The 26,244-nt window shown below is 44.4% G+C and overlaps 2 protein-coding genes, 1 long non-coding RNA gene and 5 other non-coding genes across 10 annotated transcripts; 7 read left to right on the top strand and 1 right to left on the bottom strand.

The window, feature by feature from the left end:
- Positions 1-7,548: 7,548 nt before the first annotated feature.
- LOC117429573 (nuclear cap-binding protein subunit 3-like) lies at positions 7,549-16,403 on the top strand. The gene is made up of 13 exons (XM_034049236.3): positions 7,549-7,792; positions 8,807-8,872; positions 9,070-9,175; positions 9,536-9,661; positions 10,056-10,184; positions 10,533-10,669; positions 11,062-11,170; positions 11,549-11,648; positions 11,874-11,983; positions 12,351-12,636; positions 12,988-13,151; positions 13,288-13,470; positions 13,821-16,403. Exons 1-13 carry the CDS (start codon positions 7,616-7,618, stop codon positions 14,096-14,098), a joined length of 1,971 nt encoding a protein of 656 aa, XP_033905127.2. The 5' UTR covers positions 7,549-7,615; the 3' UTR covers positions 14,099-16,403.
- A 1,607-nt stretch (positions 16,404-18,010) lies between these two features.
- Positions 18,011-21,505, top strand: LOC117429589 (uncharacterized). The gene is made up of 6 exons (XR_004548425.3): positions 18,011-18,262; positions 18,746-18,792; positions 20,034-20,080; positions 20,525-20,583; positions 21,021-21,117; positions 21,376-21,505. It is a non-coding gene; the product is annotated as an uncharacterized LOC117429589 (long non-coding RNA).
- LOC117429980 (small nucleolar RNA SNORD49) lies at positions 18,592-18,661 on the top strand. Its single transcript, XR_004548471.1, has one exon. It is a non-coding gene; the product is annotated as a small nucleolar RNA SNORD49 (small nucleolar RNA).
- On the top strand, positions 19,880-19,949 carry LOC117429981 (small nucleolar RNA SNORD49). Its single transcript, XR_004548472.1, has one exon. It is a non-coding gene; the product is annotated as a small nucleolar RNA SNORD49 (small nucleolar RNA).
- Positions 20,296-20,370, top strand: LOC117429994 (small nucleolar RNA SNORD65). The gene has a single exon (XR_004548485.1). It is a non-coding gene; the product is annotated as a small nucleolar RNA SNORD65 (small nucleolar RNA).
- On the top strand, positions 20,872-20,946 carry LOC117429996 (small nucleolar RNA SNORD65). Its single transcript, XR_004548487.1, has one exon. It is a non-coding gene; the product is annotated as a small nucleolar RNA SNORD65 (small nucleolar RNA).
- LOC117429997 (small nucleolar RNA SNORD65) lies at positions 21,174-21,248 on the top strand. Its single transcript, XR_004548488.1, has one exon. It is a non-coding gene; the product is annotated as a small nucleolar RNA SNORD65 (small nucleolar RNA).
- Positions 21,506-21,859: 354 nt separating the features above from the next.
- Positions 21,860-25,667, bottom strand: LOC117429585 (uncharacterized). 3 transcript variants are annotated; one of them, XM_058997973.1, is made up of 5 exons: positions 25,436-25,667; positions 23,836-24,180; positions 23,353-23,469; positions 22,985-23,019; positions 21,860-22,583 (listed from the first exon to the last, which is right to left on the bottom strand). In XM_058997973.1, the coding sequence occupies exons 1-5, from the start codon at positions 25,497-25,499 to the stop codon at positions 22,449-22,451; spliced, it is 696 nt and encodes a 231-aa protein (XP_058853956.1). In that variant the 5' UTR covers positions 25,500-25,667; the 3' UTR covers positions 21,860-22,448. The 3 variants fall into 3 exon arrangements, with proteins under 3 accessions (XP_058853956.1, XP_058853954.1, XP_058853953.1); XM_058997971.1 differs by having other exon boundaries at positions 23,353-23,511; positions 23,836-24,177; XM_058997970.1 differs by having other exon boundaries at positions 21,861-22,583; positions 23,353-23,511.
- Between the last annotated feature and the right edge of the window lie 577 nt (positions 25,668-26,244).

Raw genomic sequence — 26,244 nt, 5'->3', positions numbered from 1 at the left:
TCAGTTCAAGGCGGGGTGTTGGAAACAAAGACTTTAATGCTGTGATTAAAGCATTCACTTCACACAGACAGACAGGGTCTGCTTAATATCACTGCTTGAAATGCTGTAAATATTAAATAAAAAGAGAATTAACAGCTGAGCAGCCGGCAGAAAGCCAGAATAGCAATTACAGACCATGTGATAGAACACAGACACACAGACACGCACACGCACACACACGCACACACACGCACACACACTGACACGCACACACTGACACGCGCACACACACACACACCAGCGACAGCGAGATCTCACTAAACTGTATTTAAGTCAACCAAGTTTTAAGGACATGCATTATTAAGTTACAATAAATGTCATTTAGGGGTAGAGGGAACATATGAAAGAGGCTGAATGACAGAAAGGGGGATTATAGGCTCAGTTTAAAAGAATGAGGTCATGTCTATCATTAACATCACAGTGGAAAAAAGGGCCCAAGAAAAAAAAAAAAAAAAAACAACACAGCACATGGTTAAAGTAAAAGGGTGAAAAACTAAAGTCTAATTTGTGAGCACACATCCTTCACATTTAAATACTCACACAGGGATTAGTAACACGTGTTTGAACAATCTTCCTGAACTTGTTTTTTTTTGGGGAGATTTCATACTCGAGTTGCATTTTATAATATATCACGTATGGGAAAGTAAAGCTGACATTTATTACAAGCAGCAGTGCATTGTGGAAACGGAGACCGTGAGAGACCGAATGACCTCATGAAAAGTGGAGCACGCCCAGACAAGCTTCTTCCACTCAACCCTCTCTCGCTCCGCGGTAAAAAATGAACGCAGTACCTTTTAAAAAGGGGTTCTGCCCTTCCCAAAAAGAAAGAAAACAAGCCATGTTCTCCACCTTCCACTAAAACAGAAAGAAAACAGACCTGAAGTGTGAATACGAGCGTAAGAAAGCTTCAATTCTTTCAGCCCAGTAAAAAAATAAAGCTGCAGTTTTTCCCAGTTGTGCTGCTGAAAGTAGGCCTCTCTTTTGACCTCACTTCCTTTCCCAACGAGGCCTGTGGGGAGGTTGCCACGGGAACGCGGCTCCAGCCGTTCTCTTCTGTTGCTGGAACTGTTCCTCTGCCCTTTACAAGTTGCTATTTTATTATTTGTGCTGGGACTGTGACCCTCTGACCCCTCCCCAGTCCACATGGGTCCTATTTTTACCTTAGCGGCCTCATTATTTTTTTGGACTCTGGAGCCCGGAGCTGTAGTAGCCCTGCATGCCAGTTGCCTGTCCCGTTGCTATCTTCAATCGAGGCCTGGGACCATGTTGATGCTTTGAGGGATCTGACAAGCCAGGCCTTGTATTCCTTGAGTTAATCATTTTGTTTGTTGCCACTGTGTGTTTGAATGCATTGCTGTGTGTTCTGTCTGTGTCCTTGCCTAGCTTCAGTATCCTGGTAAACAAACACTAAACATGACAAGCTGCCCTTTGTCAGAGACACGTGGAGGCTCAGCACTGAAGAGATAGCGAGGCACCAGGATAGAGAACGTATCTGCAGCAATGCCTTCAGTCAAGCAGAGCCAAACATGGCTCTATCATCTCCTAGACGAGCGCTGGACTGAGCAGTCCAATGAACCGTCTGATTTCAGAACAACTAAATATATGCAGGGAATGTCCTTTTATTGGCCGCTGTGGAGCAGTTGGGAAAGCAGCCGGTTTATAGAGCAGTTCTGCTGTCTGTAGCTATTTCCTCAGCACAGGTTTATAAAGAATGCACTAAAACCCTGACAGGCCAGCCAATCAGAGCCCGCCGTGGGCTTCCCTGGTCACCTGACAGCGTTGCCATGGCAGCAGGTTCAACTCCAGGACTGTGCTCAAAAGAGACAAAACAAGGTCATCTTTTCAGATGCCTTTTTTTTTTTTTTTTTTGGCAACAGCAGATTCGTGCAAGAGACATTTTCAAGCTACCCTCTTGCCCCCTCAGCCCGTGCAAAATTCAAAGAAGAAAACCGATTTGAGCAAATTGAAGGAAATTGATTTGAAAATGTCGTCACATTCGTTGCCGGGAAATGAATTTTGTTTTTTTCTTCAGACTGCAATGGCTTTAAACCCTCCTGTTAGCTTTATGAACCGGTCCCTCTTTCAGTTCTTCGTTTTTTTAATTTCGTCAGGATAGGGAAATATTTCGAGTATAACTCTGTAGATAAATGGTTGCATCCTGGTACCTTTGCCACGGGTCACAGTGCCTGCCTGAAGAGGTACAGCACTAGGGAGCTGAACCAACTTATAAAACTCAAGCAAAGAACCAAACATGAGAAAGAAGGGGCTGGCAAGGAAACAGATTTTGGTTGGCACTCCAGCAAAGATCCATTAAAGGGATGCATTATTTTCAAGAACCTAATTCTACTTCATATGCTTTCTGCATCAGTCTGCAAGCGTGCCCACGCTCACAGACTACTGCATGGTTGCATGCAGCCCTGTATTAACTGTACTGTCCTCTGGTCCCGCGCAGCTCAGCTCCACGCAGCTGTTTGAGATCGCATTCCAGCACAATGCTCAGCAACCCATTATAATATTTATAGTAGGAGTACTGTGTAGTGCCTTTGTGTGTTTAAACTCATGACAGCAGCAATACAAACAGCCGCAAGATCATTAAAGCTGCCCCATACACTTTCAAATTGGTTTGCTTTTTTACTCACTTGACAAGGTCGTTGCCTTATAATCCTGGGCTGTAAATATCAGATCTCCTCGTCATTCTCCTGGGAAATGTTTTCCAAAAACATTTTCTAAACTTGACGTCACTGTGAACTACAGAGCAGCATGGCTGAGCAGGGTAAGGAATGGTACAAGGATGTGGCAAAAGCGCTGTGAAATTAAAATCCCGATTCGTTTCGGGTAGGGTTATTACTGCTTGAATAAGAGATGTCGCCTTGAGCTGATCAAACCGTGCAAAGCGACGTCTCTCGTGATCGCAGACTCCCTAGACTCCATATGGGATTTATAAATGAAAAGAATTACTAGAACGTCCCAGGACTGTACTGACAGGGGGCTGAACTGGGTGCTTTATGAACAGATGACAGGGTTACAGTCAAGCCCAACTGCTTTGGACTCCAGTGCTGAAACACAGGCGGTGATATCATTTATGGTTACAGATAATAATTAGCTCAAAAACTATTTGAAATATTACCTGAAAGAGTGAGTTTTTCAGTCTATCAATTACTTTTCTTCTTCATGAAGTAATTCTAGTGAGTGGATCCTGATTCTCCTTGGATCTAAAGCTGCATGCTATATATACACATCACTATTTAGTAAGGCTAAAAGAAAAAAGACAAACATTTTCACTAGAAGTCTTTCTCGTCAACGTTAGCTGACGTTCATATCTCCAGATTGTTGCAGTCTGCAGAGTGTGAACATTTCTCAATGGTCTCAGTGGGCCGATGATCGCTGTTTGTCACGTAGAAACGCAGGACTCAGAAAGAGAAGCATACAATAAAATGGGTGCCGGGCTGACTTGAGACAGGAAAACAGACGAGGCACAGACCCGCGATACCCGAGACTGTGTGAGGCTGCATTCCGGGGGTCTCTCTCATTCTTTCCAGTTCAGTGATCGAAGTGTCCCGGGACAGGTAACCTGACACAGGCACGAGGAGCCAGCTGGAAGCCGTTTGGGGAGGGGGAGGGGGAGGGGGGGGGTTGCTGAGTTACACCACCTGTGCTGGGCTGGGAATGGGTGTAAGGGATTCATACCCATATTGATATAGCATCTGATGTATATATTTTATATATTTATATATAGAAGTGGAACGTGTAACTGCTTCTTAACCACTGCCCGCAGGACATGCAAATCCACAGCAAAGAGGACATACAGTGTTATAGCATCACGCTACAGCTATAGCTTGCCTGTTGTTGGCTGCCGCTGCCAGTAGAGGGCAGCATGGGGACTGTCGTGGTTTCTTGTAAGACCGAGGACAGCATGGTGGACTCCCTGCCCACGTTACTGTAGAGCTCTACGCTTGTACAATCTTTTTTCTCCCTTGATACAGCCAGTGCTTGAAATCACACTGATCTGCGGCCCGAGGGAAACTTTCGAAACGCAGTCATCACAGTGTGTTTTGTTTTTCAGAGACCTTTAAAAAAACCAATTTCACAGGTGCAGCGGTTGAGGGCCAGCCACTTTTGGCACCCTGGGAACAAAACAGTTTGTTGCTTTTTATTTGCTTTTTTTATTATAGAAATGTCCTGCCAGAAGAGTTTGTGTAAAGCTCTGTTAGGTCTGGGGCCCTGGGCAGTGAGGAATAGCGGTTCACATGAAGCATTGGAAAGGCAGTGGGGTCCGATCCCAGCCCCCGACTGTCTGTCAGCTGAGGATCCTGTATCTCTATTCACTTTGTAGACATTTTAAGGAAATTACACATTCAGTCATATGTATGGAAGCTTAGTTAGGTTAACAAACTTCTCAGAAATCATTTAAGCGTTGCACACAAGGATCACAATGCCTCATCTATAGGCTTCAATGCACAGCACAGCTCTTATTAAAAAAAATAAACCAGTAAAAAGCTGCTTCTGAAAAGACGTGCAGAAGTGGGTTGGGATGGTGCGGCTGCGACCAGTGCATTGCAAAGTGTAATAAAGTAACATAAAAGCATGGGGAAGCATAGGTAAGCACTGGAAAGCCCACAGCAGTATGGTAAAAGCATATAAAATAAACCATTGCAAAACATGGTATAGTAAATTATGGGAAAATCCTGGGAAAACTGTATAAGCTGAATAAGACAGTTTCCAGAAAGTCTTTAAGGTTAAACTGCAGTGTTGAAATGCAGAGGGGCTCGCGGGAGCTGGAGTCTCAGAAAGCTTTCCTAATGACCGTGTTCCCCCCTCTCTCTCCCCCCCCCGCTCCCCCTTTAGTTAGATTCGGGGTCTCCAGAGACATGCACGCTCAAGCAAACTTCTCGGAATATGAACCCTGCTATATCTATACCCCCCCCCCCCCCCCCCCCAAGGCAGGCTGCAACGCCAGTGCTTGTTAACCTGTGTTTCCATGAATGACTTTCCCATAAGGAAAGCCAACTGTAAATGTCAGCTCCCACAGGAGCAGGTTATTAACTTCAGTAACTGCCCTGCAGGCGACCCCTGGTTTTTCCACTGACAAGGCATTCTTTTTACAGTTTTGGAGAGTTCAGGATTCATTTTAGATTGAGATCAGATTATTTGGCAAGACGCATTGATTATGCCTAATTCTAAAACGACATTCCTTTAGAAAGCACACTGTGCTGTCCTCGTACACGCTTTGATAGTCAAAGGAATCGAATATGGCTTCTGACTTCTACTTTCGAGATATGATCTGAGCATTTAAACGTTTTAATCATTTCAAGACATACATCAGAAAATAAGACGGTTCTTGGTTTTTTTAAATGTTGCTGTAACACTGTTCTTGAGCAGCATTATGTTTATTTTGAAATCTCTGTTGTAGCGCTAAGGGGGGGGGAGAATGGCAGTGTAAAAACTGTAGCGTCACTATTGTTTTGCCTCTAAAATGAACTCTGTGGGGTCAGAAGTCGTTTGGGGGTTGCGGGAGGTGAAGGATGGAGAGGGGGGAAGGGGTGATGGCATGTGCCCATGTCACTCAAAGCGTGTCGTGCCACGGAGACACCCAGGATTAATGGTTTAACACAGTGGCTCTGTGCCACTTTAGGAGGGGGGAGGGGGGCAGGGGAGGGGGACATGGTAAAACCTGACACCGATACCAAACACAGGGTCTGGAGGTGAAATGTGTATTTCCACTTCGGAGAGCATCACATGCCCGATAGCATTACAAGAGGGGCTTGGCTTCATACAGCTTCGTGGCTCAGTGTACCTGTGTCACAGCGAGGACATTACTGGTCTTAATGGGCTGTTCATTTTCTGAAAGATCGCTCTGCAATGGCAGATCCGCGGGGGTCAGAAGCTTTCTCTGAAAATCAGGAGCACGTAAACACACAGCCCCCGTCCTGCCAGGCCAATATATCCTAGGAATCAGATCACAACCCACTGGTGGGTACTAACTGAGATCTGGAACTGGGTTTCCTGTTCTGATAAACAGAATTATGAAATGAATTCAAAGACACGCACTGAAGCTGTCTGCAGTGGAGCTTCCTTCTGTCCCAGACTCACAGCTGCTGCAGGTTCGAATCCAGACCAGCTCCCAAGTGAAATGAGTCTGCTCATCTCAGCTTGGTCCACATCAGTCCTCATCATCACACAAGGCAGCACCCAGGAGGCTGGGGCAGGCAGGGTGTGTTTAGGGCTTAGTGAATGCATGGGAATGCACAGGGAAGCACTGTAAAGCCCAGAGCAGTATGGTATATTTAAAAAAACACATTGCAAAACATGATAAACTATACATAGTGGAGAGAACAAAGCTCTCTGACAGCTGATGACACAGACACTTTGATAAGAGCGAGCCTGCAGGCCTGGTTAGGTAATCAGTTGGTTTCTTTAGGATACGTCAAGCCAGATAAGTGCTGATCCAAGACACCTCGAGTCACTTAGAGAAGCCAGCGAGGCATGAGAAGCTATGAATCAGCCTGCCAGGAAGGGGAGGGACCAGCCTGGGAAAATAAACCTGCACGTTGTCTTTGATTTTCACATTGCGGTCATCTTTGAGTAGAGAAGGAGTGTCCTGTTATTATCACGCAGCTCTGGCTCTGTGAACTAAACAGACAGGCTCCTTCAAGGACCTGCAGCAGCGGGAGGTTATGATCGGACCTGGGGTCAATTAGAATTAGGGTTACCACGTGATTCCATGTGCACCAGGACAGTTTGGCACAGCTCAGACTCACACCCCAGTGCATTCGAGGGGATCGCTTGCGAGTTTGGCAAGCCTGTGCCTGGTTTATTGCACAGTTTTATTGCGCACATGGCTGGAATTACTCACCATATAAGACAAGCACCCCGTCCAGGTGCCGGCACATCACTGGCACCTGTAGTGGCATCGCTAATTAGAACAAACTAATTGGACCACAAGCCTGTGTCCAGGGAAGGTATTTGGCTGTCGCTGGGGAAACATAATAATAATACAGAAATGTGTTCCCTAAACAACGGCATGCAGAACATTCAGATGGGCCTTTTACATTGCCTGCTGGAGACAGACGCAGGCTCGCTGTGCAGGCTATGCTAGTACAGTAGTCGTAAAACGTGAACAAACAGCACTACCTGGTGGACATTTAATAGACTTTCGCTTACCTGCAAGGACTGTAGTGGCAACATCGAGCACCTATTCTGTGGCAGCGCCCCCTATGGCACAAAGAACAAGCTACACCTCAAACGATATCTGTTGCTATCCGTATATTGCAGTGCATCAGACAACAGCGCACACTTTCCTGGTCCAGGACATTACTGCAGAAGGTATTCCGCCAAGCTTGCAGGCGCATTTATGTATATTAATTTATTTTCACTTTTTGGGTAAATTCTATACCGATGCTGTTTACATTTCGCAGTCTTCGTTCATTCCGAGTGCGTGCTTTGTGATTTCTGTCCTGTGAGGGGCACTGTTCAGGGAGGACCGCGGCTGTGAAAAGGCGAAAGGCGCCGCTCTCTCCCGCACTCCTCTCTGGCGCTCGTTGGCTGGTGTGTGTTGTAGTCTGATTGCGTAGAGGCGATGGCGGCGGTGCGTAGTTTACAGGTGTCAGTCAAGCCAGATACCGGGTCGGATCGGTCCGAATCGGACTCCGAATCCGAACCGGACCGGGACCTCCGCGAACCGGAGCCCATGGAAGTTGAAGAGGGGGAACTGGAGTCGATCTCGGTCCAACGGTCACTCAAAGACCTGCTGCCGGTGAGTTAGGCCGCACCAGACACCGAGCTGGAGTTAGGGGCTGACTCGGGTTTGAGAGTGTAGTCTAGGGTAGGACGGTGGGTGCTGCTCCAGACCTTGCTTTCAGTACTGACGGCATTATTCGTTGCTGCCGAAGGCTTTTTATAAATAGACTGGAAAAGCTGAGGGTAAAGTGGTTAAAAATAAATAAATGACGCACCGTTAAGAGTGTGTTCTTTGAAAAATAATTTGAAGTTGCAGACAACGACACCTTAAAAAGAAACATTGAGAGTGAGTCAGATCCTTAACTGTATTCGAGGACAACTTGTCTGGATACCATATATATATTAAAAAAAAAAACACAACGTGGGCTTCACATCAGTTATAGGTAAGGTGACCATATGACTCCGTGTTCAGCGGGACAGTTCACGCTTTTCCACTGCTTTCTGGTAAGCGTAGTCCTGCTTCTCTCAAAGGTAAGAATGGTACCTGAGACAGGTAAAGCATCGGGTTGCGATTTGAAATGCCTGAACTCTCCCGCTGAACACGGAGCCATATGGTGACCTTAGGCAAGATGTTCTTTACAACACAGCTGCTTCCAGAACTAATTTGAACTATAGTGTCTAGATGTGCCCCGGGCTGTTATAAACCTTTTATAATAAAAAATATACCAGTTTTGTAACATTATTGATGTGATAACACTGTACCCTGCCGCAATATGTTTTTAATTATTCGATTATAATTGTGTTGTGTATATAATATAGTATTGATGTATTTGCAAAGTTTGTGTGTCACTAAAAAGTTTCCAGTCAGTCATTTGACACTCTGTATATATCAGGCATGGGAATAAGACTCCCATTGCATAGCACTTGATCCATTCCTGCTTTTACTATGAGTTGAATAAGACACACCTGCGCTTCTTACCTGTACACTAGTCGTAGTGCAACTGCTATGCAATAGGAGTCTTATTTCCAGCCCTGTACAGACATATACACCTGTGTCTGTGTTGATGGCTCTCTGTTTGCTTCCCAACAGGACACAAGCCGGCGTTATGAAAACAAAGCTGGCACGTTCATCACAGGGATCGATGTCACATCCAAGGTACGCTTCGGAGAGAGCTGGGCATTTCTCCCACTCTCTATCCTGTCAGTAGCTCTTGTGTAAATCTGGATGCAGTGTTCTCCCCCATGTTCAGGTTCAGGCCAGCAGGACCAGCTCTATGTGCTGTATAAGAATTGGGTGGAGAGTCCCACCTGCTGATCCACAAACCTCAATTTTTCCCTACTTGTGTTTGGCAGGAAGCTGTGGAAAAGAAGGACCAGAGAGCCAAGCGCTTCCATCTGCGAGCCGAGGAGAATCTGGCCCAGAGGAACGTGGTGCTGGATCGGGAGACGATAAAGAAAGGTACGTCTTCAGAAGCTTTGCCGTGGCAGGTACTGCTGCGGTGCTACCAGTTGTTGGATATGACAAAACACAAAGACATTTAAATGGGTCCTAATGCCTTGTTTTATTGGTACTGCAGCTCTGTTAAAACTGGTGCTGGCGCTCACACAAATACATTTGTACACACCTGTCTTTGAGAATGAAGACTTAAGTGCTTTTTCATACATGCTGTAGCGCTTATTGAAACACATGGAGCATTGTGTATTGGCTGAGCTGCAGGAAGCACATTTAACACCATGCATATTTACATACTAAACTTGCTGTTTTACTTACTGTGTTTGCAAAATGTGTATGGGTATGAATGTTGCTTTTCCTTTCCAGCCGTCCCGCGAGTGCGGTTGGAGGCGGTACACATGACTGGCGTGGAAGAGATGAGCACGCAGGACATTTTCGGGTACTACAAGGAGTACCCCCCCGCTCATATTGAATGGATCGACGATGCCTCATGTATGTTTGGAGTGTCCTGCGATACGTCGCCTGCTATTTGTAATTTTCAATGAGTCGTATCAAGCTGTGGTGTGCAAACTGACATGTACTCCAGAACACATATGTTGCTTCGTCCCCAAAGGAGGAGTGATACTTTTCTTTATGTGATGAATCATAAAAGAGACATGTATGTACAAGACTAAAAGCACAGCAGAGCTCATTGTAGAAGACGTGTTTTTAATATGAATACAAATACATACTCTCACTAACTCATTCGATTTTTAAATGATCATTTGATCCTTTCGTGCATCATGCAAGTAGCCCACCAGGACCGTCGCTTGTGTAGACACCTGCGTGTCGTGATGCGTGTCGTATTGTGACCCCTAATGCAGACTAACCCCCCGCTGTCTCCTAGGTAACGTGGTGTGGCTGGATGACGTGACGTCGACCCGAGCCCTGATCAACATCAGCCGCATGCCGGACCTGGAAACGGAGGCCAGCAAGATGAGCCCGGTGAAGAGCCAGCCGGAGACCAGCGGGAGAGGTGAGACCAGTGAGCGACGGACCTGTTCATTCAAACTGCATGCGTGGGCCTCATCGTTATAAACTCCAAATCGATTTTAAATCGTGTAGGAGAACTCAAACCGACGTTATGGATTTGTGTTCTTGTGAACCAGTTTTGAAAAGATTAAATAGCACTTTCTGAGTGCAGTTTTGTTGCTGTGATTCATAGTAAGTTTCGTGCAGTTTGATCAGCTTTGCTTTACAAGGTGGTGGCTTATACACAACTTATTAACAAAGAAACCTGTGGTGTTCTTGTGCATGTGTCGCCACAAGCCAGTGTGCTGAGACAGGTCTGTAGCTGCGATCTCTCCTGGTTGTATGTGTGCAGATCGGAGAAGTCAGGACTCTGACGAGGAGACAGAGGAAGGGGAGGTGGACGACGAGAGTGTGAGCGAGAGCGACGGGAAAGCGCGTGACAGCGAGGAGGAGGAGGAATCTGAGAAGAAACCTGCCCCCGAGAGCGAGGTACAAACAGTCTTCATAGCAAGCAAGGCGCCAATAGTAACGCACCATAGTTACCAATAAGCACCAGGTGGTAATACACATATTGATAAACGGATTCAAGCACACCTGATGCAAATGTATTTTTTTACTAGTTTGTAGAATTATAAGAGCTGTGCTGGGAAATTGACTGTTATTTTCACTAAGAACAGGGATGGAAATAAGACCTTTTATAAGATAGCAGTTTTACGCATTCCAGATTTGAATACGAGGTTAATCAGCCACAGGTAACAAGCTCAAGTGTCTTATTAAACTCCTAGCAAAACCAGGAATGGATCAAACTGCTGCACAATGGAAGTCTTGTTTTCATCCCTGAAGAAAATGGTAGCTTGAATTGTTTTTGGTTTTTTTTTCAGACTGATTTATTATCTCAGGCGGAGAAAGAGTCCCTGCTTCGTAATGACCTTCGACCTGCCACCAAGCCATTTAAAGGAAACAAGCTCTTTATGAGGTTCGCCACACAGGGTGAGTGCCCAGGCTGGCACTACAGAGAGGGACCCTACTGCTGTACTGGATATGTGGCAGGGGCTGGAAATAAGACTCCTATTGCATAGCAGCTTCACCCATTCCAGGTTTTACTACGAGCTTGATTAGCCACAGTGTAGGTAACAAGCTCAGGTGTGTCTTCAACTGCTAGCAAAACCAGGAGTGGATCCAACTGCTATGCAATAGGAGCCTTATTCCCATCCCTGTATGGACTAAACAGGCCCTGTAGTCTCCAGGACTGGCAGTACAAACCCACGTTATCTTGAGTTATTAAAAACAGGCTGATTTTTATGGTGGAGAAACGATTCTGGGACATGATCTTCAGCACCTCAGTGTTGTTTCTCGTTATTTTTCCAGATGATAAGAAAGAATTGGGAGCAGCCAGAAGAAGCCAGTATTACATGAAGTATGGAAACCCCAACTACGGGGGCATGAAAGGGATCCTCAGCAACTCCTGGTAGGTTAGCATCTCATAGCGGATTTCAGTGACCTTTCTGGATACTTATTATCAGCAGAAATGTATTCCGATATAGTATCGTAATTTTAGGCAAGCAGCTGTTAAATATTAGCAACTTTTACTAGGGTACTAATATAAACTCCTAGTAAAATCAGGAATGGATCAAACTGCTGTGCAATGGGGGTGTTATTTCCATCCCTGGAATTGACCAGATTCTCCTTCCAGGAAGCGGAGGTTCCATACCCGGCGTATTCAACGGGACGTCCTGAAGACGAAAAAGAGCATCATCGGGGACGATGTGGGGCTAACACCCCCTTACAAACACCGTCACTCAGGTAGGACAGGGACAAGCGAGGCTGCTCATTCCTACTAGCTTTAAAAACACTCAGGCAATACATATTAAGGTAAAAAGTCAACCAGACAAGTGTTGAAGTAAGTGCCTTTCATTGGTGTACAGAAATATCAGCAGCCCTCGACTTGGCTTCTTAAAAGTTTTCCCTTCAGTTTGGATGGAGCGTTACAAGTAGCTAAATCGCGGGTGACTAGCCGTAACTAACTGCCAAAACATTTGTGTAGTTGTCTTTTTTTCTTCTGAGTTTGACCTTGCTCATTGGTTCTCTGTGTCACATCCCAGTTTATCCATCTGTTTCAAACGTTATGAAATAAAGCTCTTCTGAGGTGCTGGTGCTGTTATGTTCTCAGACCTGGTGAACGTTCCCGAGGAGCCGATCGAGGAGGAGGAAGAGGAGGAGGAGGACATGGATGAAGATGAGCGGGTGGTGGAGTACCGGGAGGAGCGGGAGAGGGAGAGGGGGGCTCGCAGCACCACGGCCCCCCTGCGCAGGCCCAGCCCCCCTGACTCGGACTCCGACTCAGACGAGATGGATTACGACCTGGAGCTCAAGATGATTTCTACCCCCTCTCCCAAGAAGAGCATGAAGATGACCATGTACGCAGACGAGGTGGAGTCCAAGCTCAAGACCATACGGTGAGTAGGGAGGGAGCGGGCGGCTTGGTTTATTTCTCAGTTTAACTAGAACTTTAAAATAAGGTGAAGTGTTTTGCACTGTGCCTTCACTGAAACACACAAGCTGAAACGATTGCATACTTGTGTTTCTAGCAAGGTTTTTACCTTTTCTTTTATTTAGAGTAGCACTGAACTTTCATTCTGTTCTCTTTGCTCCACTGTGTGACCGAGTTCCTTATAATAGACCGCATGGTATTATTGAAGGATATTTGCTGGTTGTCTCCTCCTAAGCCTAATTTAATCTTTGTAATCAGTTTCATTGTGGCTGGAGGATCACGTACTGCAACGTGGATTTTTCTCTCCTTTGTGTAGAAACTCCATGCGGTCCGACACTGTGGTCAGCAGCAACGTCAAGAACAGAATTGGAACTGGAAGCAAAACCTCCTCGGAGACGGTCACTGACGTCCGGCTCCTATTGGAGGAGAAACGGCAGAATTCGACACAGCAGCACCCGTCGTCCAGCACAACCAAAACAGGTAACCTTTTCAACTGAGCGCCTCGTTTAAACAAACCATTGGGAGGTCTGGGGTTGAGTTTGCGTTCCTTGTAGCATTTCTAAATGCAGCGCTGTTGAGCGTTTCGTTTCATTGTTGTGCCTGTGCTGTGTTGTAGATGTACGGCAGCGGCTGGGCAAGAGGCCGCACTCCCCCGACAGCCGGGCCGGTAAAGTGACCGTCATCAGCCCGGCCCCCGTCCCCCGCAGGGAGCCCCTCAGCGACGTGCACAGCCGGCTCGGGACCCCCAGACAGGACCCCCGGGGGCTCTACTCCGAAAACAGCAAAGACAAGAAGCCAGGTGAGACCGGCTCCCCTCAAACACAACCTGGAAAAACTGGGGTACATTTTGAGTTTAAAAGAACGGCCATTGTCAGAATAAAGACAAATCGGGTTCTGAGTTCTGTTTTATCAGAAGCTTTGCATTTTAATATACTTACATATATATTAAAGAAATAATTGCCACACAACATTTAATGTAGGGATGGATTTCTACAACGTTTTCTGGTCCGATTTAACTTTTTTATTGAAATAAATAAAATAATCCATTCTGGGTTCTAGAAATTGTCTTAATCAGAGCCCCTACTTTACTGTATGTTGCGTATCAGAGGTTAGGTTGTCATCTCCTGATTCGGCTTTGCCTCGTTTCAGCTGGGAACCTGTGGAGCCGCCTGGGCTCTTCTTCCTCCTCCAGGTCCCTGAGAAAGGAGAAGCTGTCCCCGAGGAAGGCAGTGGCTGCGAGGGGGAGCTCGGGCTCGGAGAAGGAGGAGGACGACTCGGAGCTGCAGAGGGTGTGGGGCAACCTGATCAAGGAGAAGAAGGAGAAGGAAAAGGAGCAGTCCCTGAAGAAGAGCCGGCTGGACAACCTGCCCTCTCTGCAGATCGAGATCAGCCGGGATAGCAGCAATGGCTCTGACAGCGAGTCCTGAGGGAGGGAGGGAGGGAGGGAGAGAGAGAGAGAGAGGGGTGGCGGGGAACGGAAAGGACTTGTTTAAATTGAAAGAGAGAAAAGACCATGACGAGTGCAACAAGACCCTGCCCTGTGAGACAGAGAGAGAATTACAAAGCAGGACTAAACTGTTGCGTAGCAGTTTGAGCAGTGCGACGCAAAGAGAAACGGGACTTCTATTTAAATAAAGATATAAAGGAAGAAAATGACCATGCAAAGGGACCTTTTAAAACAAAAGGAAAAAGTAAACCAAGCTTGTGTTGTATTTTTCACCCCCCCCCCCCCCCCTCCCTCTCTGGTATCTGGTTTCTTCTCATACATGGAGATGCTGTATATAGACTTCAGTTCCAGACAATCTTTCTTGCATCTCTCTGCCATGAAATCCCCAGAGAAGCTGTACTGTGGTGTGCCTGTCCTGTCATACATCCATTTGTGATGAATATGGTAGTGGAGTTCAACTCTTCTAGGGCTTGGGTTTAGATCAGAGGTCAGTGACATGTTAGGGAGCTGTTACTCCTGTTAGTTTTTTTAAAGCTTGTTTTCAAGTTGCACTTTTTGGCTTGTCATGTTAAGTTTTCTTGACTGTAACGAATGGGAATTCTATCAAAACCTAGTGTCCTAGATTAAAGCAACTCCACCTGTCTGTCCCCCACTGGCAGGCTCGGATTGCACCTCAGCCTTGTCAGAACGGTTGTCTGAGTTTCAACACTGGTCCCCTTTGTTTCAATTTTGACTTCAAGATTTTTTTTTTTATTCCAATGCAAAGGTAAATATTATAGGTATTGCAAAAAAAAAAAAAAAAAAATCTGCAACAAACTACTTTTAATTAAGAGGTTTTTTTATAAAGCTAATTTGATAACATTTAAATATATACAAATGTTTTATCAGTTTCATTATATTGTGGTAAATTCATAATCCCAGATAGAAATCCTGCATTTAACATTCTGTTCAGACCCTTGTGTTAGGATTGCATTCCAAGCCCTGTTTCTGTGGCGATTCTTGCAACCATATCATTGCTTTGAGCCAGTGTTTATAAAAAGAAAGGTAATGGGCAAAATCTCAAATGCTGTTTACTCCAAATTGACATTAGCCTATTTCTTTCTGAAAGTACTAAAAAAATTACACTAAGACTACTAATAGCGCTGTGCTGTCCTATTTGTTGGCCTGGTAACTTCGCTTGGTGCGTTACGCCAATGACGATTCGGAGTAAGCCTTGAGAATGTAGCCCATTCAATACATGTCAAAAAGATAATAAAAAAAATGTGTAAAAGGATCTAAAGTATATTGTGAGCAATTGCCAGCCCAAACATGCAGAACATACAGTTTCTATTCCTTTCTCGCTGTGTATTTATTGCCTTCTTGCTGAGATTGCTCTGTGAGAAAGCCTATTGCCTCGTCTAAGTGGACCCCAGTTTACGATCCAATGCCTTCTAGTGTTAACTACCTGAATTAACTCATTGGAGTTAAAGTGAGGGAGAGCGACGGGGATTCGGGAAGTCATTTCCTGCTGTAGTTCAGGACAGCAGCTTTTGAACCTGACCCCATGTTGGTCAACATGCCCTCTTATAAGTTTCCTAACCTTAAACACGTTGGTAGAAACGGTACCCGAGGTAGCTGTTGTTTTGACGTTGCCTAGCTTTGTAATGCACTTTCTGCATAATGTATGAAACTTTATTTACCAGGGTCAATAATAATGATAGAGGCACCTGCCACGTGCTAGCGTCAGAATTCACTGGAACCCCTTCAGTATGGCAGTAGAACCTTCCTGGAGCTTTACAGATGCACAGAAACACAATCTGGTATAGTTCAATACCTTGTCCTTTCTTTAATTGTTTTTGGTAGGTGATTTTCCCAGCATTTAGATTGCCATGGTTTTCTGCTCACAGTTTTGTAGCTGCTTGCATTCCACATCAGAAGGTGAGGAAACCTCACCTTTCCTAATCTCAACATGATGCATAGACTGCAAATGGGGAAAGTAAACGTGAGGGGGGGACACCAAAACCACACAGGCCACAGTAAACGTTGCCTGAAGCTACATGCGCTGTATTGACCCAGTGCGCCTTGCCTTTTCAGGGCAGCATAACAAGTCAATCTCTATAAACTGATAAAGCAGCAAGGAGGAGGTGACATTTCTAAGCAATCTGTCTTCGAAAACGTTTCTCTGCTGAAGACGCTGGCTGAAATGTTTCTCTGCCTGACTTGAGTTTCTTTCGAGTTTTGCCTATAAGGCTGGCTTCACAGAACCCGATCAGCACGAATCTTGGCATACCTGATCCAGAGGTATCCAGTCATGGACCTGCAGGGCCATTCCACTCCAGGTTTAACAGGTAACATGATTACCTACTTCAGGGTCTGGATCGAGGTTCAATTAAACATTTCAGAACAGCGTTGGAACAATTCTGCCCACCCCGGACCTAATCTATGATTTCCGGCTGGTCTCGCAGGCATTACTGCGGGTACTCCAAGATTTGTGGTAACGGGGCTGTGGAGCCAAAGTGAGTGGAAGTTCTGGATTAGTTCTGTCATTGCACCAGGAATCAAACTTGTCTTATTTGAACTGTATGTATGTTGGCATTCCTTGACGCATATATCTGTTGGCATCCCTTCTAATTTCCAATACTGCATCTTGAGAAATCTGAAAGATCTTTTCGGTCATCTTAATAACACTCCAGAAAACACGGCAAACGAATTCTATCACTTGTTTCGTTTAGATTTTTTTTATTTTTATTGTAGCTGTATATTATAATTTTTTTAATTGTTTTTTTTTTTAATGCAAAATATATATATATAAAAAACGTATTTTATATTTGTAGTTTTTTTTTTTCCTCGCTGGGATGTTGATGGTGTAGTTTTATATTGTGTGCTGTTAACTGGCAGTGTAGTGTACAGTGCAAAAAAAAACAAGAAAAAAAGCAATTCTGTGTGTGTGTGTGTCTGTCTTTCTTCAATAATCCTTAACCCTCACAATGTACTGTGGTCCTGTGGGTGCAGTTTGCTTTGAGCACTAGTTCAGCGCACTCCAGCTCTGTTTCCACTGCCCCTTATCAGAGCTCTTTAACCACTGTACCTGTTAACCCCACAATTAAAACATCTCCATTACACCTGAAGTGAACTCTAGGGCTCTTACTGCAGGAACCTGTTCATGGGTAATTGATGGCTCAGAAGTTTAATACCTTTATTACACAGAGTCAATGAAAACATGACCTTGTTTTTCATAGCAGCAAAGGAAATAAACACACACAAGTGCTCCTGATCACTGGATAACAGTATGTCCCTGATTTCTGCTCGCTGCATAACATTTCCACAGCAATACTGCATGCCAGGCTCATGAATCTACTTTGTAACACCATGGCAGTGTTATTCCAGGTTCAATCCTCTTTTTTTTTTTTTTAATTCATTCAGGGAAGAGAAATGGGCTTTAAAGTCCCATCCCCATAATCATTCATAAATATCCGAAAGATAACTTCTGGTTGCTGGGGAAAGACAGGTCGCTAGGGCAGTGGGAAGATGAGGCTGCGGACGGTTGTGATATATCTGAACATGCACAGCAATGTTCTCTATAAAAGGACCCACATTATGGCTTGCGCTAATAAGATATGCAAACCTGGAAAGTAAAATGATGATCTCCATGTCGTGCAAGGTTCTGGGGGCGATCTTGTAACTAAATAAAACAGAACCGTGCTATGCTGCGTTCAGATACTGTTTGCATTGCGTGCGCTACTTTCCACCATTGCAGCGTCGCGCTGCATTTCACGGAGCGACCTGATTAGACTAAATTAGATATTGCCCAAAACGGTTAGACCGTTTCCTGTCTACGTCACACATCTGCACCATTCTTGCTGTAAACGTCATGCGCGGACCTGCTATATATTCGCGTGCACGCCTCACCTCGGTCTTTCAGTTCTGCAGGCGGTGGAGTGTGGTTGTGGATGTGGTTATGCTCACAGGCTAGCGCACCATTGCAAGAGAATATATATTTTTTTAGTTATTTAAGAAGTTAGGGCGCTTGATTTGGAGAATAAATGCATGCTTGTTGTGGGGCGGTAGCTTTCTTTTCACAAGAATGCTGTTTTTGGCGCAGGACGTGAAGCCCACGTGTTTGTATCCTGGGTGTGGATACACTGCAAACATGCGTTCTTAATGCGTAAGTGGCAGCGTGTTTGAAATCTACAGAAGTTAACCTCAACACCTCTTAAAAATAAACATGAAACTATTTGGTAGTTTGTATTTTTTTAAAAAAAATTTGCAGAAGGGTATGATTAGTGTTTTTTGGGCCTTTGTTGTTCGCCCAGGGTCTTGCAAGCCTATATTGAAGTATAATTTATTTTAACGATGTTTTCAGTAGCGGGCTGGTGTTTGCACACGCCTATATGCATCATTATGGATTTTTCAATTAGTTTGTCAACTCGGGAAAAACCGCATCGCCTTCTCTTTATGCTCGAATGTGTGGTTTGGTCCGTGCTGTCTGGCTCGTGTTATGATGACACTCCTAATATAGGAAGCGCCGTCCGATGCGAGAACTGACGATTGGGGTTCTCTGAACACGATGCAGCCAGCACGCGAGTTCTAGACCCGGCCTGAAACGCGTTGCACCCGTGTTAACGTTTACAATGCTGTTGTATTGCAGAGGAACTTCAACGCGTGAGGATGCGACCCGTCCTGCATGTGCACAAGGTGAGTTAAATTATATATGAAATGCACACGCTCCCTAGTGAAGGAACGCCTTGTGTATTTAAGCGAGTTTATCACTGTGGTTTCAGAGCTATGTGACTGATGTAGAGAGTTTATATGGTCCTTGATGCCCCGGGACCAGTGGCGCCTGTGTTTAGTTCAAGTAAGCTTATGATCCCGGTCACCACTGTGATCCCCGACACACAGGCAAGCCCGGGCAGCGTCCAATAGGCAGGGCGCTCTGCCGCGGCGTTACGCAACGTAAGCTAGAGTCTTGCTGAACTGTGAAGAGAGAATTGCAAGACGGCGGAAAACGCAGCACTCGCGTTTTTAGATCAATTTGTGGAGGATTATGCAGAAAATCTGTTTTAGTGCATCTATTGCACTTGCATCGAGAGCCAACACCATGGCGCTAGCGGCAGTGAATTCAAACAGTCCTGTACGGATCGAAACTACGCTGAGAGCGTTGCTCCTCGGTACTGTTGCATGTTTTAATTTACAGGTGGCTGCAGTGTACGCTTGCAATTAAGATGTTTCTATTATATGCAAGTACTGTACAGCAAAATTAAACTGTCGCAATAGAAGTTCTCCATTTTCAACAATTCAACCCTTTAACATTTTATACCGCAAATGAAACTTTCCAAATAAATTTCTTTAACAGTTCTTTTGAATAAATCTGTGAAGAAGTTGCTTTTGTTTTGCGACCTCATGCATTCCCATGAGCTCCTGCATCTGCCCTTTCCTCTGCAACGTCTTAATTGAAGTACGATTTCTCTTCTAGTACATGCATGTTTAATGTCCTCTTGTTAGATAGAGATGTAACACTGCAAAAGTACCTAATTTTAGTTAAGTTCTCTTATGGTAACGTCCGCTTTCTACCACGAAAAAAAGGTTACGTTTTTTGGTGTATCCTACAATGATGTGCTTTTTCAGCGAGACAACTATACATAAAACAGCGTTCCGTCTAGTTCACCTTTTAACACGGCGCTGTTCGTCCATTCTGATTTTTATTGATCTTTACAAATGTTTAGATCTGAAATGTGATGCTTTTACAACGTGCATTTTGTAACAAGTGTAAGTATCTGGCTCGTGTTATGATGACACTCCTAATATAGGAAGCGCCGTCCGATGCGAGAACTGACGATTGGGGTTCTCTGAACACGATGCAGCCAGCACGCGAGTTCTAGACTCGACCTGAAACGCGTTGCACCCGTGTTAACGTTTACAATGCTGTTGTATTGCAGAGGAACTTCAACGCGTGAGGATGCGACCCGTCCTGCATGTGCACAAGGTGAGTTAAACTATATATGAAATGCACACGCTCCCTAGTGAAGGAACGCCTGATGTATTTAAGTGAGTTTATCACTGCCGAGTCTTGCTGAACAGTGCGTTACGAAGAGAGAATTAAGACTGGAAAACGTAGCACTCGCGGTAATGTTTTGCAATTTAAAAATTGAGTATTTATAAACTCTGACAAATTTGTAATTCTCTGTGTGGGAAGATGCAGTGTGATGAAATTAAACTGGAATACAGCTGGAATTACCGGCAGATTGTTCAGTGGTGAGAACCGGTTTTCTGACTGCGTCGTGCATTCCTGTTATCCAGGGTGGCACGATTTAGCTGGCTCTTGGGCCAGGACTCATGCTTGATTTAAAAGACTTGAACGGTTGTTCTGGGTGAGTGGTGGGGAATTTAAAGCACAGTAGCTGGCTTTTAAAATGAAGCTGTCTTGCAGAGCTCTGGGGAGCTGACATGGTGGACTGAAGGAATCTGAATATCCCTGCAGTGTAACAGGTATGTAGAAAATGCTGGACTGTGTGAATTTAACTTCATAAAATTTAATTCAGCTTTTTAAACGTATGCATTAAAACTAAAATGGTAAGTAATACAAAATTTAAAACTGTTTTACCCATTTTAAATGCACATCCTTCTGTACCATCTTAATGCGGATTTTAGATTTCACCTTTTTAAATCTGTGTTTGCCTTAATTCTGGAATAGTTAAGTCATAACCTGTACATTCCTGACATGCTGGTTGGCTAAATGTTTACATTGTAGAGTCCTGCGATAAATGGCGTGATGCAGTGTGATGAAATTAAACTGGAATACAGCTGGAATTACCGGCAGATTGTTCAGTGGTGAGAACCGGTTTTCTGACTGCGTCGTGCATTCAGATGTTGCTGCTGGTTTTATTTTTAAATGAGTTGTTTTAAAGTACCCCCTTATCTTGCAGTTAGCCTGCTGAGGATGGAGGTGACTCGGGACTGAAGGAATGAAGTGTGTGTCTTCATGCTGTGCAGGTGTGGGGTCTCCAGGAATACTTTGTGCAGGTTTGTGCTCCCAGGTTCAAATATAAAAATGTGCACCCTAGTTTCTCCTGGATGCAGTGTGATGAAATTAAACTGGAATACAGCTGGAATTACCGGCAGATTGTTCAGTGGTGAGAACCGGTTTTCTGACTGCATCGTGATCCTGATCTAATTGGTTGGCTGTGTGTTTTTTTTTTTGTTTTGTTTTGTTTTGTTTTTTTTTTTTTTGTTTTTTTTTTTTTAGGATTTTACATTTTAACTTTATTTTTATATTGACAGGTTTGGCATGGCGGGTCTTTCAAGATTGCAAGAGACACAAACCCCCCCAGTAGCTTTCACCAGTCTGTACTGTGAACGTGGAGGGTTCTGGTATGGTCGCATCTCTTCAATAAAGACTGTTTGAATAAAATGAAGTGTGTGTTTTGTACTTAACATTTAACCTTGTTCATTTTAAAATGACTTCAGATATGCTTGTATTTGAAGTATACCAAGTCTAACAACTGCAATTGACAGTATTGTCAACTAGGAAATGGCAAACTATTACAGAAAAGCACAATGTACATTAATCTGACTACTGTAACATTAACTAAGCAATACTGCTTCTCATGCAAGTGGCTTCAGTAAGAAGCTAATGCTGCATGCCATGTTCAATAGTCATAGCTGGCCTTTGGAGCCACATTAGTCTAATTTGAATCCAGTTGAATCCATGTAGGTCAGGCTGCCACCATAGGAGTTTATTAAAGTAAGGTGACTAGGGCTCCTGTTGCTGAGTGATGCTGCTGTGTGGTAACAGTGAAATGTTTGACCCGTTCCTCTGTGGTTCAGGAATAATGAATCGCACATTGAGAGGAAGGAAATAAAAGTACAGGGTTCTGCTTTAATAGGGGGAAAAGTGAAACACATTTCACAGAATGACAAGTTTTTTTTTTTTTTTTTTGATACATGACTTGTGCAGTGTACAGATTGGAGAGTCTACTCTTAATTATCACATTCACTGTCATTCAAGCTATAGTGATGCATAAGTGAGACTCCAGTCCCATAGGTGCATTCATCTCGGGTTCAATAAAGCTTATTTCACACTTTCTTTATAAGACTGTATCAAAGCAACAGTGAATTGCAATTCTGAGGTTGAAATGCTGATTCATGCAGGCAGTGGAGATAGCCCTGTCCAGTCTATACATGATGCAACATCCTAATTCTGGTCTCAACAGGGCTTTCCTTTGTGTTTGGCTTTTGACTATTTACATTCACACTGTATATAGAGAATTAATAGTGTTTGTAAAGGTTCTGTTTGGCTGCACAAGTTCTGTTCCAAAGCTGCAAACGGAAAGAAGGTGGGCAGATCTTAACAATCATGAGTTCGAGGCTCTTTCCCTGCCGCCTCCTCTGTGTGGAAAGTGAATGGTGGAATATTCAGACTGTGAAGGGGGAGGAGCTTTAGCTGGGTGGTGGCTGGGGTCTCGCAGAATCACTGTTGTGTAAACCAACTGAGGGGGAGAATGAAGGACAGACGGTTATACACTATGCAATCCAGCTGTGACAATGAACATGGCCCACCCTGACGTTTAGCACTCATTCTTAACATAGCTGCGTATCTGCACTTTAATGACTTGTTTTAGTCTACCTGGTAAGAACATAAATGACTGGTTTCATAGATCACAATTAGCTTGAACTGCTTAGTATTACCCTAGGTAAGACGGTCTAAGATCAGCACCAATCAGGGGCTGTGAAACCAGTCTAAGTAAAAGACTGCTGGGTATAAAAAAAACATTGAAAGCTACAAAACCTCCATTCAGTCCACAGGCAGCCGTGCAGACGGATATCTGGACAGGTGGAAGAAAGGAGTTTTGGCAGTGAAACTGATCAGGCGATCAGTGAGGAGACTCACCTCTGTGGCTGGCTCTTCAGAGTCCGTCGTTTGAGCTGTCAAACAAAACAAAGCCAGTGAATGAACGTATGGAGGAATAAACAAATATCCTTGCTTTGTGGTTTCTAGATGGCAGAGACAGACAAAGATGCACATTTGCTTGGTTAACATGGAAATCTTACTGTGTTCAGCATGATTTCAAAAGCTCATGTGAACAATAGGATGGTTCTGTTGTGCTACTGATACGAACCTCCCAAACCACAGTGCATATAGTTACCAGACAGCATCTATTCATGCAATGCCACGCAACTAGTCCATATTAATAACCTTCCTTCAGTCCATATTTGTGCACTTTGGTGGATAGATACCCACAGGCTCCCTCTCAATACCTGAAGCTTTGCATTTGGTCGCTCTGCAGCTCCAACACAGCAGGCAGCCCACTCCGAGGGAGAGAACAGGAGAAAAGCAAACGAGGAGCCTGACGTGCAATCTGCGCCCTGGAGAGTCTGGGGGGAGACAGGGGGGCGTCTTCGTTGTGCAATGGAGATCTACTGACACAGAAATGCAGGCAGACAGAAGGGATGCAAGACCGGGCAACGGAACACAGAGGAACAGTCTCCAAAGTGAGACGGTCTAATCTGCTGCAGATTTCCGTCCCCAGCCTCCCGGGAGGAGTCGGAGCACGTCACCTTTGGAGAAATGCCTGCAGATCTGTCATGTCGAATCAAAGTATACAGTGGTGGCCCGACACCCAAGGGACATGGTTTAGACAGGTGTTCTTGAATCTACTACAGACTATGCCATAAAGAGAGACATGCAAACAGATTGACAAGACAGACAGAGCTATGTACTTCAATATGCCCGCTCCTTACCTGTGACAGTCACGTTAGTCATGTGTCCCATGTTGCTGGTGTTTGACTCTGTACCAATCACCCTGCACTGATAGCCTCCAGAGTCATTATACATCATGTTCTGAATGGTCAGCTGCAGTGTAGTCTGGGTCTCTCTTTCTGGAATCACAGTCACCTGCACTCTGTCATCACTCAGGTTCAAGGGGTTGAAATTACCCACGTCAGACCGGCCCCACTCTCCACTCCAGCTCCCTGGACCACAGTGTAGCACAGAGCAGTTCAGTGAGAGAGCGCCCCCTACTGGGATTGATGTGAAGGATCTCTTAGCAATCACTAAAGGAACGCAGGGCTCTTTAGAGGAAACTGCTGTGCGAGGGAGACAGAGATAAGAGTGTGAAAATATATACTCACCTCTTACAGCAATGGATCAGTCTCCTATGAATACTCAGCCCGTCAATAAGAAAATACTCTCCAGACTACAGTGATGTGAGGCTTTGTAGCAGCATGAACACCTTTCGCTAGAATCTTCGAACAGCAAGATCCGGTGCAGAATGAAACTTAAAATATTGCCACGTGTCTTTTCAGCAGTGTAGAATAAAAATTTCACTTTTTGTAAATCGAAACCGCTGAAAGCAGAAGAGGCCATCCGGTAACTCGAACAACCCGTCAGAGAGGAACCGAGAGGAGAGGGGCCTTAAAAACGCTCCAGCATGATGTAAACTCACAGGAACCCACATCCTGGATCACACGGCTTAGTTAAAGAATTATTATTTAGCAGATTCCTTTATCCAGTGAGTGAGCCGGGATTTGAACCGGGGACCTCCTTTTCAAACACTTAGAGAGGATGTGGCAATCACTTCACAGTACTTTTGAAATGGGTTTTGTAACAATTGCGGCTGGTTCTTATGTCAGTTAATCAAATACTCAACGAAAGAAATTAAAACACGGAATTTGAGTAGCTGAAATGAGATCCACTCAGAATGACTGCAAGCGACATTTAAAAAAAAAGCTAAACTCGTTATATTTTCCGGCACGCTTGTGCAATCTCTAGTTCCTTCATCATAGAAGTGAAGACATTTCAATACTGCTAATGTGAAGCAGGAACAGCACTCTGCTATGCACTGGTATCAGATCTCACTGCTGTTAGCACTTCAGACAGATACAAACCCACAGATATAGTGCTATTTGAAGACTGCAGTTACAGTGTAATTGTGGTTATTTCTTACTGCAGTCTCAATGTACAGCTAGAATGTTAAGATTGAGACATAATTAAAAAAACAAACAAAAAAAAACACATGAACATAATCTAGATCTTTTCTTTAAGATTGTGTAATCAAAGAAGCTACAAAATGATATCGCAAAAGACTACCAGAAGCCATAAAAGTAGTACAGTATTTCATGTTAGATTTCAAAAGTATGTGGAAAACTACAAAGCGTTGTGTAATTCAATATGTTAACTTCACATTATTCAGCAGGTTTCATTCGACTTTATGAAGCAAAATGAGTTCATTCTATAGGGTGATGCAAACCTTTGGCCCTTGCTGTACATAGTTAAACAGCATTCTCCTGTTATTTCGTTATTAATCACAGTGCTAGTTCTAATGGTATCTCGATGTCTTACCGGGAAGTAGGCTGATTAGAAGAAGGAACAGGAGGCGGGGGACTGGGGTTCCAATTCCAGTCATCTCAGTGCGGATACAATCCCCCAAACGGCTCTGTCACTCTGTCACTCTGTCCTGGAATGTCTCACCTGTCCCTCTCTCTATCTCAGATCGCACATCCCACCCCACTCCACTGTCTCATCTGCTATGAGTTAATTCTGCTTCTGTCTGAGCAACTCCGTCACGAACCCCTTTGAGGAAGTGAGGAAGCTGAACACAGGCGTGCTTAATGATGAACTTCCTTAAACACACATGGACAATATTAGAAGAGAAGGGGTATGATTATTAATAGTATTACTGCGGGTAGGTATAGTCCACTGATTCTTATAGAGTGCAGGAGCTCGTATTGGATCTAAGGAAGGATAAGGGTTTGAACCCTGAATCTCAATATGCTCTGCCTGATTGGTTATTTTATGTACTGGGCAGAAGTTTCACAAAACAATTGGATTGATAATGATGCACAGAAAGCCTTCACTGGGGTAACCTGATGTATTTAAACTACTCAAGACACACAAAGGCACATTTTGAAAGTCATCTCTTTATTTGAGTTCTTTACAAAACCCGATACAATATTAACATCATGGGTGTTTAAACAGAGTATATCATAATGTAGAAAGATGAATTGTTTTTAAATGGTTTGGAATAAATGGCCATGCTGGCCACTGCCATCTCTCCTGCAGTCTGCTCATCCAATCACAGCGCAGGGCAGTAATCTATCCAATCAGAGTGCAGTGCAGTCATCGTATATATCATCAGGGGGCGCGGTGTT

Source organism: Acipenser ruthenus, chromosome 24, assembly GCF_902713425.1.
Source record: "Acipenser ruthenus chromosome 24, fAciRut3.2 maternal haplotype, whole genome shotgun sequence".
NCBI lineage: Eukaryota > Metazoa > Chordata > Actinopteri > Acipenseriformes > Acipenseridae > Acipenser > Acipenser ruthenus.
The sequence above is the reverse complement of the archived record's forward strand: the minus strand, read 5'-3'. Positions and strand labels throughout refer to the sequence as shown.

Bases quoted from the DNA above. Each gene is read 5' to 3' on its own strand.
- LOC117429585 (XM_058997970.1), bottom strand. From the start codon at position 25,499: ATGACTGGAATTGGAACCCCAGTCCCCCGCCTCCTGTTCCTTCTTCTA. The intron at 23,512-23,835 runs GTAAGGAGCGGG...CTGTGTCAGTAG, and splicing joins GACTAACGTGACTGTCACAG to ATCTCCATTGCACAACGAAG. The intron at 23,020-23,352 runs GTATTGAGAGGG...TTTGTTTGACAG, and splicing joins GACCAAATGCAAAGCTTCAG to CTCAAACGACGGACTCTGAA.
- LOC117429573 (XM_034049236.3), top strand. From the start codon at position 7,616: ATGGCGGCGGTGCGTAGTTTACAGGTGTCAGTCAAGCCAGATACCGGG. The intron at 12,637-12,987 runs GTGAGTAGGGAG...TCCTTTGTGTAG, and splicing joins TCCAAGCTCAAGACCATACG to AAACTCCATGCGGTCCGACA. The intron at 13,152-13,287 runs GTAACCTTTTCA...GCTGTGTTGTAG, and splicing joins GTCCAGCACAACCAAAACAG to ATGTACGGCAGCGGCTGGGC.